Source organism: Tauraco erythrolophus, chromosome 3 (assembly GCF_009769465.1).
Source record: "Tauraco erythrolophus isolate bTauEry1 chromosome 3, bTauEry1.pri, whole genome shotgun sequence".
NCBI lineage: Eukaryota > Metazoa > Chordata > Aves > Musophagiformes > Musophagidae > Tauraco > Tauraco erythrolophus.
In genome coordinates, this window is record NC_141467.1 from 69,792,220 (window position 1) to 69,806,280 (window position 14,061).

General features: G+C 38.9%; 1 protein-coding gene across 1 annotated transcript in view; it reads right to left on the reverse strand.

Moving 5' to 3' along the window:
* Positions 1 to 567: 567 nt before the first annotated feature.
* JPH1 (junctophilin 1) overlaps positions 568 to 14,061 on the reverse strand; it is an 85,407-nt gene continuing 71,913 nt past the window's right edge. The window contains exons 4-5 of the mRNA XM_086609404.1: positions 8,340 to 9,001; positions 568 to 662 (exon numbers count right to left, since the gene is read on the reverse strand). Coding sequence (XP_086465530.1) covers positions 582 to 662; positions 8,340 to 9,001 — 743 coding nt within the window. The 3' untranslated portion in view covers positions 568 to 581. The remainder of the gene's footprint in view (positions 663 to 8,339; positions 9,002 to 14,061) is intronic.

Genomic DNA, 14,061 nt, shown 5'->3' on the forward strand with positions numbered 1-14,061 from the left:
CCATCTCCCCACTAAAAACATCAGACGGTAAAATAGTAAGGCAGCTGTTAGCTTCCATCAACAAAAAGTGCAGCTCCGTACATTTCCAGTTTAGTCACACTCTGCTGGAACAGATGGAGAAGCCAACGCACTTCACTGGCGGGGCTGCTTCAGCAGATTATTTCGTTTGTTTTCCAACATGGCTGCTTGCTTCAGCTTTCAGAGGACCCCAAAGCCACGAGCCATCAGCAGAGAAACTGATCTTGGCCCCTGGCTGAATTTTCCAAGTTTCATCTCTCTTGCGTCCCATCCTAATTCCAAGCCTCCTTCCCTGTGTCTGAGTATGACAGGTGCCATTTAAAAGGCTGATGACACAACTGCAGAGAACTGTGGGCTAACACCACTAGTTGTCATGACTTCACTGAAGGGTCAAAACAGTTACATTATTAAATAACTATGTTGAATCACATTCAGGCATAGCTAAAATTAAAGTAGGGAACATTAAAAGTATGCAAAGATATCAAATCTTTATTGTTTGAGGTGGGGTGGATATGGTGATTTTTATATGAAAACAAGACCTTTCTTACCTTTCCTAATTCCAATCAAGTTAGAAAATGGACAAAAAGAATGGCTAAACCAATATTCAACAGCATTACCAGGGCGATCATGACTGAGTTAGGGCCCTGAAAATAAAATAAAGATATCAGAATTAATGCAACCTTCCACACAGTGCACAGCAATGAACGTGACCTGACTTTATCAATTCCTACCTGTTTTGACCTTGCTCTGAAAGATTACCTAAACATTCAAGACATAGACTCTGCTCCTGAAACATAGCCATTATCTGTTGTATTCCGGTGAGCAAAATATCATCTGTGTGAAAACCAGCTGGATAAATACAGGTGAGAAGATACTAGTCTTAATCACACCAAGATTAAACCATCTGACAAATACGACTGCATAAAACAAATGAAAACAAACCCATCAACACAAAACCAGTATCAGCTTAAAATAAAGCAAAACAAAGAACTTGAACTACTTTAGGAAAGCTGGAGCACTGTTTATCACCCTTAGAGTAGGGTCCTTCCCTGATTCCAACCCATTTCAAAACAGAAAAAGGGTTTTGCATGACAATGTGTTGTATGAAAAGTATTCCCTTTTTTTGATAATTAAAGGGAAAAAAAAAAGTTACTTACCACTGTACTAACACACCTAGCAATGTTTCCATTACAGATTAAAGACCTTTTTACACCTGCAAAACTACAAATTTGCTTTGACTTACTCCGACATTTAGTAGTCATAAATCCTAATTTTATAGATGTATTTAGTGAAGAAATGAAAAGTCAAACCACTACTTCCTTTCCTTGCTAGAGCTAAACTTGTTAGACTGAAATTACATAATGATCAAGTTTTCTTTCTGTGAAGCCAGGGAACAAAGTTTTTAATTCTTTGCAGTAGTTTTGAAAAAAATTTTTTTTAAACATGGATGCTTTCTGATGAGCAACTTGAAATAATGTCCTGAACAGAAGAAAATTCTCAGTTCTTCCATGCTCCTCTTAACGTATCTGGTTTCATAGAATCATAGAATCATAGAATGGTTAGGGTTGGAAGGGACCTCAAAGATCATCTAGTTCCAACCCCCCTGCCATGGGCAGGGAAACCCTCCACTACACCAGGTTGCCCAAAGCCTCATCCAACCTGGCCTTGAACACTTCCAGGGATGGGGCACCTACAACTTCTCTGGGCAACCTGTTCCAGTACCTCACCACTCTCTGAGTGAAAAATTTCTCAAAAAAAATTAAATAATTCTCTTTACTACAATATATTTTTGCAGGGATTTGTACATGCTTATATATATTAAAGTTGCACATTTACTGTAAGTAGAAACAGAAAAACTCCTCACTTGGACAACACTAAATCACAAAAAAGCCCACCAAAAAAATCTCTGCAGAAAACTATCTTCTGAGCTACATAAGGACCACTAGCTTGCATAAGAAGGTATAGATTTCATTAGAAATAACTTAATTTTTTCCACTTTTCACATGAGGCATGCCTTGCAAAAGTTCACTATGCTTCATGACAATGCTAACATTAGCTATATAAATTCTGGAATGCTAAGGTGTCAGAACTTGCTATTATTAATTTGCTGCAGCAGCATAACTGGGAAGCTATTGAATAGTACTTGTGTCATTATTATATCACATGCTCTCATCCTGAAACAGTCTCATTAAACACCTTCTACCAGAACACACCTTTACACAGTAGATGAGATGGCAGGCCAGATACAGACTGCTCAATTCTTGAATAAGTCACAAAATACATTATGTCAAGCACTCCTTAAATCTCTCGGGAGTCTAATCCCAAAATCTCATGGCGAACAAGAGTAGTACGTACATGCTAACGTTACATATCTCTCAACAGGAAGTGTGATTACATTATCAATTTCCACTATGATTTGGATTCAGTGTCTTTCTCTCCAGTGGTGAGGCACTGGAACAGGTTGCCCAAAGAATTTGTGGATGCCCCATCCCTGGAAGTATTTAAGGCCAGGCTGGACCAAGCTTTGAGCAACCTGATCTAGTGAAACATGTGCCTGCCCATGGCAGGGGAGATGGACTAATATGATCTTTAAGGTCCTTTCCAACCCAAATGATTCTATGATTCTAATGGGGACTCCCTGTGTGTCCAAATTCAGGTCAATAGTTCCTTTATTTTTTGGGACCCCACCTAAAGATTTTACAGTTATAGTGCACCAGGAATTGCAAGGAACTATGAAGGAGATCGTTGCCTCATACCATTAAAATTCACTGGGATTTGGCCACTTAACACTTTGCATATTTAAAAATAACATCTATGGAAATCAATTTGATTTACTACTACTGAAGAAAAAATTGGACCTATGGGGACTTCATAGGAGCCAGGAACTCATTTATTACCTGAAATATATGCTGAAACAGCATCCTGATAGCTGCAAGACAACTTTTGGCTGAATGGCAAGTGGAGACTGCAGCTCAAACAGCAACTCAGTATCATTAGTGCACAGTTTTGCACAATTAAGCTTGGTGGAGGGGGAGGGGACTTCTCATCTGTCAGTCAGGTTAGGTGTTAACAATCTCACCACAATCACATTAGATAAACTAGGCTAAAAAAACTAGGGGCTACAGTCTGAACCAAGAGATCTCACCTACAAAGGCAGAAGAAAGTGACACCTGAAGAACTGGGTTGCTGATTTTATATGAAGATCAAAGAAAAATGTGTTATCTGTTTATGATAATAATCTAATGAGTCTATGCTTTACATAAAGAAGTAAATCTCATCTTCTTTAGTTTGCTACGTGTGGTTTTTTCCTCTTCTGATGTCTACAACTTTCAGCCCAAAGCAGTTTCCTTATACACTGAAAAATGATCAAACAGTATTTGTGGAACACACGGTTATTATGCAATAAACTACTACCTGTTTTGTAGACACCTGTGAAATGAGCATTTAATGCTTTAAGATAAATACCATAAATAAGACTTTAGTGTCCTGCAAGGGCTTAAAATAGCAAATGCCAAAATTAGTCTGAACAGTCTAAAGAGTGACTAGAACAGGTGCACTAAAGAAGCTGTAAGAGAAAAAAAACTCCAGCCTGCTGAAAAACTGTCCTTGCAGCTTCTAGTCAGTCAGCCACTGACGTAGTTAAAAATAGAATCATACAATTAGTTTCCAATTGGGGAGGGAAGAAAGTTATTTTCCTAAAATGTAGTGCTAGGAAGTATTAAGACTAGTCTTGTAATCCCATTGCATTAGGAATTCAGCACAAAGTTCTTGCTGGGTTCTTTTACAATCAGGCAAATACTGATCTATCTTTCTAACATCACAGTAGTTCTATCCCTTACTAACATTGGATGTTAAGTGAACAAAGAGATGAGATTAGAAGCACAGTAAGTAGCGTTCAGCAAACCATAACGATTTTAGATACAGGTAAAAATCAGGCTAAACATTTTGTGTGGCTTAAAAATCTTTACCTACAAAACAAAAAATGAGAATATGGTAGAACACTTGTGTCTGGGATTGTACCCGACCTAGGGCAACGCGTGGACACATATCAGGCAAATCAAATGGGTATTCATGAACCTACGCTACAACGGTACTTTTTTGCAATTCAATCCTACTTTTTATCCAAATCCAAGACGATCTCAAATTAGCTCATATTCAAGGTGGGATAGCAGCATGCAAGCTGATACTGGGGCGAGAGGCTGCTAACGAGCAATCAGAAACAACAGTTAGTACTGGTTTGTGGTCAAGTGTCTCTGTGCACACTTCACGCTGTGATAAATATAAGGTAATTTGAAGGTGCCTAATTCTCCATGAAAAAAAGAAGGATGATTTACCTCTCATTTACTAGGGTAAATGCCTGCAAACAGAGCTATTTTGGAGCAGCTGACGAACATTGACTTTGTCATAGTGCTTTATGAAGTTTTCATCCTGATAAAACTATGAGAGAATTCTAAAGCTCTTTCTTATGAGCTCTGAAATTATTTTAAACTTTGATTTTTGAAAATTAGAAAATAAGTACATAAACACATTTATATGTGTAGCATAAAAGGTATGCGCTGATATTTTTCAAGTATAATGTCAGAAATGGGGACATCTGCAGAATCAATACTCTTCCTGTAACTAACTTACTGCATAGAAGACATTCAATGACTCTCTTAAGGATGTAACAGATTCACAGAAAATAGGAAACATGAATTTAATTACCAAAACAGCTGCTGCAGACTTTTCTGTAAATAAAGTTGTTTAAAGTTCTTAATCCAAATTAAAAGTTTATGTTTCATTCAGATTTGAGAAATGGCTTTGATTTAGAAACATGGAAGGAACAACTGAAAACCTTACATTCTGTATCTATGTTCTTCATGTATTGCCACTGGAAACTTGGAAAAAGCACAGCACAATTTTATACAGCAGTTTTGGATAATCTGATGAAAGTACTCAATAAATGGAGCAGATAGATTTTTGCATTCCAAAAACACGTTTTCTCATTCTCTTTTCCTGAGACTGAGAGTTCTCTTTACGTTCCTTCATAAATATATTTTTAAACTTTTATGGAAGATCTGAGGCAGATTTACATTCAAACTACAACAAAATCATTTGTTGGGATGACTATAAAGCAATTGCAATTACTGACTAAAACAAAATAATTCTCAATGCAGCCCTAGAATTCTGAAGTCTCTCAACATTCAGAAGTGTTTGAGATAAAGAGAAGTACACTAATCTGGCTTCTCCTCATTCACTGTGCACTCTTAGGTTAGCCACGGTGCAACTCCAGCACACTACTGAACTCAGTCTCCAGGAGTACCGCCGAACGGTAAAAAAAAACGAACCGGTTTTTCTGAAGTTGAAAGGTGATGCTGAAAATTAAAAAGAACAGTCTCCAGGCAGTGTTAACAGTCATTTTGTCTCTCTCCCTCAGTCTGCTAGGCCAGTAGGTTACTCCCTTCTGCTTCAATTGTTTTAGGATTTTTACTCATTTCAGCATTTTAAAGCAATAAACGTGAGAAATTTATTCTATAAGGGCAAACTTATAGACATATACAGAAGACACCTTTGAAAAAAACATATACATCTACATATATCTTAAAATGTCATTATATTAAAAATAAGTTCCTAAACTCTACCTTCCTTCCTTATTGAAATGCTGATAATAAGAACAGTGAAATTAGTGTGCTCCAAACAAAGCAGAAGGACAGTTCCCAGATGATCTGTAATATCAGTAAACAAACAGCAGCTAATCTACAATATCTCACCACTCTTCCACCTTTCCTGATACCAGGCTATAGGTTCCATGGTCCTTCTGATTATTCCAGAAGGTCAATGAACTGCTCTTTAGGTGCCCTACTTAGCTTCTTAACGTGAAGACCTTAGCTCCAAACCATTATTTGATTTGCATGGAATGTAGGGAAAATAAGGACCATTTCTAGTCACTTATTTTCACCAGAGCTGAATGAAAAATTCCAATTCAGGCTCACATTCTGTGCATGCTCACTCAACGTTTACAAGCCTGACAGCTTTGTGTTACCCTACATAGGAGTCATATCTGTGAGATTTGAAAGGTTAAAGGGCTGATATCAGCTGTAATACAGATTTGCAGATTACAAAACCACTGTGAACATCTACTTTGATCCGCACAAAACAGAGTATAAGCTTCCTGCTGAACTAGAGGATATTATCTTGGCAAAATGCTCATTATCGAACTATTCAGTGACAGCTCCAAAAACCTGGCATCAGAAAGCTGATGTTACGTTTAATTAACACATTAAAAGCAACTTTAAAAAAGACTTTTATCTAAATCTGTCCAGCTGTTGGATCTTCTTACACATTCTGTTAGCTTGGGAAACTATTTTATAAAGTGTACTTACAGAAAGTGATTTTATGTGTCAGATTTTTTTTGCCTTGAATCTTTCATTTTAAGGTATGTTTTAATCATTCTTGCAGCTCTTCATAGGACTTTCCCTTAAGGTTTTTTTTTTTTTCATTTTAAATCCCTGATTTATGGACACTGCATTTTATTCCAGAAGTGGTTGCACCAGTGCCAAAACCAGATAAAACAGACTCCCATGTACTCTTGCTTAATCTTTCCTGTTGATAAATCTAAGGATTATATTAACATCTCTGAACAACAGCAGCAGACTGGGAGCTCATGCTCAGTTGCCTCTCTTGCTCCTGATCCACCAACCTTTCCCAGTTTTGATCCTGCATGGCCAGGCTCTATTAACTGTCTTTCAATACACGATCTTACATTTTACTGTGCTGCACATGGATAATTATGCTTGCATCTTTCTTAGCAGGTCATTTGGACCAGCATGTATTGGTGATCCGTTATCTTCATTATTTATCAGTTTCCTGGTGTCTTCTGTAAACTTCATGGGTAATACTTTTATGTCCTCTTCCGTGTCATTAGTAAGGATGTCAATAAAATAGAGCAGTAGAATTAATCCAAGAATGATCTCACCAGAATATCAAATTACTGATATTTTTCTAGTTATTTTTGAAAACCATGAATCAATTTTTTAAAAATTATTTTAAGGTGATATTCAGCCTTTGCATTACTCTGGCTTCCTTGTCAGAATAAATAACTGTGTAAAAGTGACCTTCTTGATTGAGGATATGATCCCTTTGTTACACCTGAAGATGTCAAACTTGTTTTACGGGATCTTTTATAATGCATGTTGGTTGGAAATTCTTAGACCTCTTTATTTTTAAATTCTTCATTAACGAAGTCTGGTGTCAACTATTCAACTGTTTCACCTGAGATCAGTTCTAGGCTATCTGGATCTCATTAAATAGAACATTCTGTCTATCCCATCAATAATAACACACTTTTTTTTTTTTTCTGCTGGAGTAACAAAAATGATTCAAAGAAACAATGTTTACAAAAAAGGAACATTATGACCATTATCTAGACCTCTTCATTCACTAAAGGTTAACTTTAGAATCCACAACTAACATTTTCCTGAGTTTCTCTTGGCCCAGAAATAATTTTACCATCATCATCATAGATTCTGAATTCCACAACCTGGCTTTTTCTTCTAACATGGAATAGTAATGCTATTAGTCATCTCTCCTTTTCTGCATAACTATTGGTAGTTCTACTATTTCTAAATAATCATGAGATTCAGATTCACACTGATCTGAATGTATAGTTTTAAAACTCCTCCATTCCTGACAAAAAAGAAAGTCAAATTTTTATGTCACTGTAAACCACAAGCATTGTTAGATATATACATTTTAAAACAAGTTATATTTTGATGCAAATTGCCTAGTTTTAGAGCCTACAATCAAAACAGAGAAGTAAAGGAAAATGGGAGATTGTCTGGACCAGGTCAGATCACAGGCCAGCACCCTGCCTCCAACGGTAGTCAAAAGCAGACCTTTGGGGAAGAGCATGAGTGTAACTCCCAGTACTGCCCAATTATCCACTGAAGTACAATGAACATTGTTGTTTTTTTTGAGGGGAATTATATATATGCATATCTGCAAGTATCTACACGCACACAAAATGCACGTGTATATATATATATATACACACACATACTCACAGTAACACACTTTTGTGTTTATGGATGCAATAGGGATTCGTGTTTCAAAAGTCTGTCAGTAGCTGGCTATCAACTATCCCTTCCCAGTTTTCAAAAAAGATACTATAAAAGACTAGAATATTTGTTCCTGACTCCAGTCTGGTATAGTGTGTTCTAGTTAGCAGACCGTATCCAGATGAAGATTTGACAGAAGTTGGCTTTGCCTGTCTTCAGGTTGCAAAGCTCAGCACTAGGAGGCAAAAGGGCAGTGAAAGTGAAAAGGATTCTCGCGGTACTCACCGAGCTGTTTTCTACTGCTTTTTCAACTGCTGAATGTGCCTCATTATTAGCTGGGTTCTTTGGTGCAGCAAACTCTGGTTTCTTAATTTTTGTGTCAGGTTTGTTTTCTTTGGCATCTGGCTTACCCCCAGATCTAGCAGGACTTGGCTTCTGTGAGGGTGGTATCCGTGCAAGTGTTGACGCTGATGGGTTGACATATTCATCTTCTTCCCTGAGCTCCTGTGGAAGCACTGTTGGATTCATTTTTACATAATAACCATGGTAGTGACCATGCAGCTCCCCATTCTCTGTGCTGATGGGATTGTGATGGGCTGAAAACTTTGGCTGGTGTTTCCCAGCTACTTCCTCCTTCATTGCTGCTTTTGAATATAAAGGCTTGTTAATTGTAGGCGTTATATTCTCAGTAGCTAAAAGCTTTTTGTCTTGACTGAGTCTTGCCCCAGAAGTGGAGCTTTGCTTTTTCTGTTGTTGTGAAGGAGAAGGCTCAGAAGAAAGAGGAGGACTATGCCTTGGACTTGCTTCTGGGGTTCGAGGGGGTGTAGTACCTTTTCGATAAAAGTGAGGTGACTCTTTTGGGGTAGGTGGTTTTTCCTGAACTTTTTCTTCAGATTTTTCTTTTACCTCCATTCCTTCTTGAAATTTTTGTTTGATATAATCAGGGCCTGAAAAATAGTGCAATAGAAATACCATGGTTAAAACAAAAATAAGACTTCACAGTAAAACTATTGCATTGGGGTGAGACTGGACTGCCTTGCTAAAATGCTGGCAGGGGCGGGTGTTAATGAAAATTCACTAACGTCCGTAGTGATTTACTCTAAATTGCTCAGTAGTCGAAGCTACTGTACTGGTTGGTAATTGTAGGGACTACTTACAAATTTGGTTCAGTCACTTGATGTCTTCAGCTTTGCATAGGGTCACAAGACATAAACTGACTCTGAGCGAAACACGAGGGACTGAAGATTGATTTATTCTACATATCTATCATTCTTTCTTTTTCTGTGAGGCATGTTTTGAGGCACATTTTGCTTAATTGCCCTAATCTATTTAACTTCTGCCCTCATGATCATAGTATCTGTTTGACATGGAAGTAATTGACCATCAGAATGAAATGTGTCTTCTGCCCTTACCACTACAGGAAATAGGGCTTGAGCCACTTTTTTCCGCTTTGTGTTCGTGGTAGCTTGTCTTATATACATGTATATGTGCCTTGAACGGTCACACACTAGTTTTGTTTTCCTAATCAGATCATTTACCATATCAAGACCTAGGTTAACCACTCTACTTGGTAACACCATTCTGCTTAGAAGCTAGGAAGACAAATTCTCTCACATTCACCAGGGAAATACTTACAGAGCAGCCAATATGGAGAACATCCTTCCGCCAAATCCTAGCTAGACACACATACGCACATTCACCACTAGGACTCACTTATCAAGGTGCATTTCTATGCAGCTGTTTACATAAAGACAAGCTGGCAGAGATGCTTTGCTCCAGGTTTTGGTTGTCCAATTTAACAGTTCAATGCTAAGACTTGAACAAACACTCTGCTGAAGAAACAAAATTACTGTAAATCTGCCTGTACTGTGGGCAGCTTTTTCTATTTTCCTTTCTAGAGGCCACATCCAGATTCCAGGATCAGGTCCCATAAGAAGTCAGAAGCTGGGAAGCTCTGTGAACAAAGAACTGCAATGATCTTCTCTTTGTTCAATAATGGCTTCTGCCAAATACATTGCAACTGTTTCTCCAGTTCTATCTTTGCTAGCACCGTTACTTTCCTTTGATGAATTTTTTTTTTTTTATCTTCTCTAAGTGAGGCTTATCTGTGTTCTGTCACAGAGAAATTCCGTCCCCAGAGAAGAATGTCTGCAACATTTTTCTGCTTTTGAGTTTAAAGGAGGCTCTGGCTGTGTTAGGCAGATACAGTGTTTTTACAGATGCCAGAAGCATATGCATCACTACACAGTGCTAAGATGAGAGGAAGGAAGAGCAGCACGAAGTTTTTAGAAGTTACTGAGTCATCTGGTAAGTAAGCACTGCTAGGAAGAATTGCTTGGCATGCAATGTCTTTTGAGCAGGAAAATCACAACGTCTTTGGCATCTCTGAAAACCAGAGGTGGAAATAGGGAGCTGTTAAGAAAGAAGGCTGGATGTAGACAAGCCAGGATTTGCTCTCGAATGACATTTGAGGAGGAAGTTTTGAGGAGTTATGCCTGCACAGAGGGAGAGGACTGGAGGCTTGCTTCTTATGGCTTTTCATAATCTTCCTGGTTAAAGAGAAAGGTAGTACAACACCACAAATGAAAAGTTGCCATATATAAAGTTACAGTTACGATCACCATTCACAAAATTCTCCGTCCTGTAGGAGATTTCTTTCCATCTTTGCTGAGATGCATAAGGTAATGCTGAGGGTTTTAACACGCATAAACTTTGGTTTTCTTCTCTTTCTACAGGAGACATAATTAGGGGAGTAAAGAGAAAAGGATAGCTAAAAGAGCTCTGCATAACCTTTAAGACCAAGCCACGGAGCTGTCAAATTGCAGTTATTATTTATTATAGACATCCACATTCCTTATTACTGCTGTGGCAAAAGCATCCCAATTGGAATATCATCTCTTGAGCCTTACTATGCTGCTCAAGTGTCATTTGATCTGTTCCTCACCTATTTAGAGGATTCACATCCTGTGACAGCTCTCCGCTGCCCAATATATGTAAAGATACGACTTTTACTAATATCTGATGGCACTTGATGGACTGAAGACACTTTTGTCAGGAACACACCTGGGCCTCAGAAATGTCACCCCTCTCCACTGTTTCCTACAATCAACTAAAAGCCTTCTAAGGCTGGCCAGAGGGACTCACTCTCCTCCCAAGAGCTCCAAACTCAGTTGGAATTTCTGAAACAAGAAGGCAGTCAGGTCTCAGCTACCCACATCTTCACAAGAGACTGGTAGAGTGAAAAAAACCCTCAACTTAAACCAAAAACGTCATCTTTAACTAGAGCTTTCCAAAGGAGTTAAGGATCAACAGGCTAACAATGCCATATTTTTACTGATTATTTGACAGTATTTGATGCTAAGTGACACTGAGCCCCACCAGAGAAAGCTGTGGCCATCTGCATCCAAGTATCATCTGAGGGTGTTTGACCAGACATTCAGCAATTGCCCTCACATAACGTGCCCTCCCTCCCACCCCCCAGTACATCACATACGGCTATTAGAGATACATCCCTTGCCTCCAATCTTGCCAGACAGGTCATTCCAACACCCAAATTCTTGGCTCTATGCTGAAGTTAGCTTTGGAGACTGTCCAAGGACTTTTTTTCACATCTGTTCACTGTATTCAGTACAATCAGATTATGCACCTGTCTGAACCACTGACTCCAAGCAGCAAGAACACAGTTCCTGCTTCCTTCTGAGGACTAGGAATACTTGCCAGGACTTACTTTGTCCCCTTTGCTAAAGGCATTATCTAACACTACAGACATGGGCAACAAAGTCCTTTTTCTTCAGCATAAGAGCACTCTACTGCACGAGAAAGGAACCAGGGCCAAGGGAATTTGGAAAGGGAGTCACTAACATCTGATTCTACAAGATTTCTCAGCTGCCTGATCTTCATGAGGAAGAGAATAGGATTTGAGGGTGGGAAGAAGGTAGGGTGGGATTATCTGTCTAAGAAATAAACACGGATTTCTGTTCTTCAGTTTGCAGTCAAGCAACCAGTAGACATATTCCTAGACATGGTATGTCTGAATGCCTAAGCAGAACCTGCTCTGGAAAGCAGAACGAAAAATGGTTTCTAACCAAGTGAAGATGAGCTTTATTTGTGACTGAACCTGTGTGTTTTCTTATGGTGACATGCTGGCCCTGCTACCGTCGGTTCAAAACTGATGCACCTTTGCTGGCTGAAGGCCAGCCACGAGGTGGTTTTGGCTCACACAGCTTTTATGATGCCAGCAACTGGACGGCATCATTAAAGTGTGAGTTAGCCAGTATTTGGGGGGAACAGCCTCTGAAAGCCAAAGGACTGTGTGAATGTTTGTGATGTATGCCTGTAGAGTCTCAGACTGTCTGCTGATCCGCTTGAACAGCATTTCATTGATGGCTGTGGGGTGAGGGAAGCTTTGATTTGGTTGCAGACACACTCATAGTTGTTCTAAATCTAGAATTTCTTGTGGAGTTCTTGTGTAACATGTCCTTCTTCCTGGAAGGGCTCCAGTAAGTGATCTGACAGCATGGCCAGCCCTGCGAATGAGAAGAGAAGGGTGTCCTGGTTCTGTCACAACATTTTTAGAGAGGTGACAGCCGCATGCTTTCCCCCATGGCCCAGTGAGGTACAAATATTGGCAGCATGGGGCTGTTTCACGATTGTGGTTCAAGCAGTATCTGAAAACGTCATCTTGCAGGACACTGTAAATGCAACCAGTGTCTCCCAAAAAGGCTAAGAGGAGACCTTGTGCCTTATCAGCTCAAGATGAAATCTGAAACTTGAAAGGGATTGCAGAATGCACCTAGGATAGTGAGGAAAAGATGTAGGTAATATCTTTTTATATATGTATGAGCTTCAGGTCATACTCTTACCTATTCAGTCAGCCAGTTTCCTGTATTTTGGCCTCTTTGTGAAGAGAAAAGATAAGGACAAGGGGAAAGGGTGAGACTGAAGCAGACTGAGTTCAGGAGGTGCCAAAGGCACTAGGATTCTTTACAGTAGGGCTGGTGATCCTTCAAGAAACAATTCCGAATTCCACAGTCAATGCACATAACTGAATAATCTGCCATAAATCTAATTTTCTACAATTTAGTGAGCTTTTGCTCGTTTTAGTATAATGATTTCTATATTCTCAGAATTATTAAGTTAACATTTCTTTTAACTGGAAAAAAGGATTTCTGTAGTAACACGTCAACCAAATAAAAAATTCTGATGTTTTGTGGCAGAACTGCAGGACAACACATTTGCAAGTAATACAAGAACACTTTTGTAGTTTTCTAATACTATAAAGTAATACAGTAGTTAATAATTTACAGAATTAAAATACACTAGAATATTGAATTAGAAATAGAATCATGGAATGGTTTGGGTTAGAAGGGACCTTAAAGATCATCCAGTTCCAACCCTCCTGCCATGGGCAGGAACATCTTCCATAGACCAGGTTGCTCAAAGCCTCATCCAACCTGGTGATGAAAACTAGAATGAAAGTACTACGAAAACTAAAATATACTATATTCTATTACATTTCAGTTCTGATGGCACTATTTTCTTTAAGAGTTAATCCACTGCATCCTACTCTTTTGCAACTTTCCATGTACTCCTGTACAACCTAGGACACATTATAACTTAATCAGCCCACGTGTAAGAAGGAAGTATGCAGTGGACACTCAGGTTTAAAAGCTTTTCTCTGAATCAAAATTATTTAAAGTGGAATTCTGTTGGTATCAGCAAACAATTTCCACAGGAAACATTTTCAAAGTACCAGATGCATTCTGACTTGGAGGGAATGTTGTGAGAAACTCCACAAAGACAAGAGCTCTCACTCTGGGAGCAGGAGAAAATTTTGGGAGAATAGCTTTCTCTGAGCTAAGCCTGACACAATATACTATGCAGACGACAGCCTCTCACCATACTATGACAGAAGATGCCTCGTCCTGCAGCCCTGGACTCTGCATAACTGACGTAGGTTCCTATAAGACTCTATAGGTAAGCATAGGCTATAGGACTCTAGCAGCCT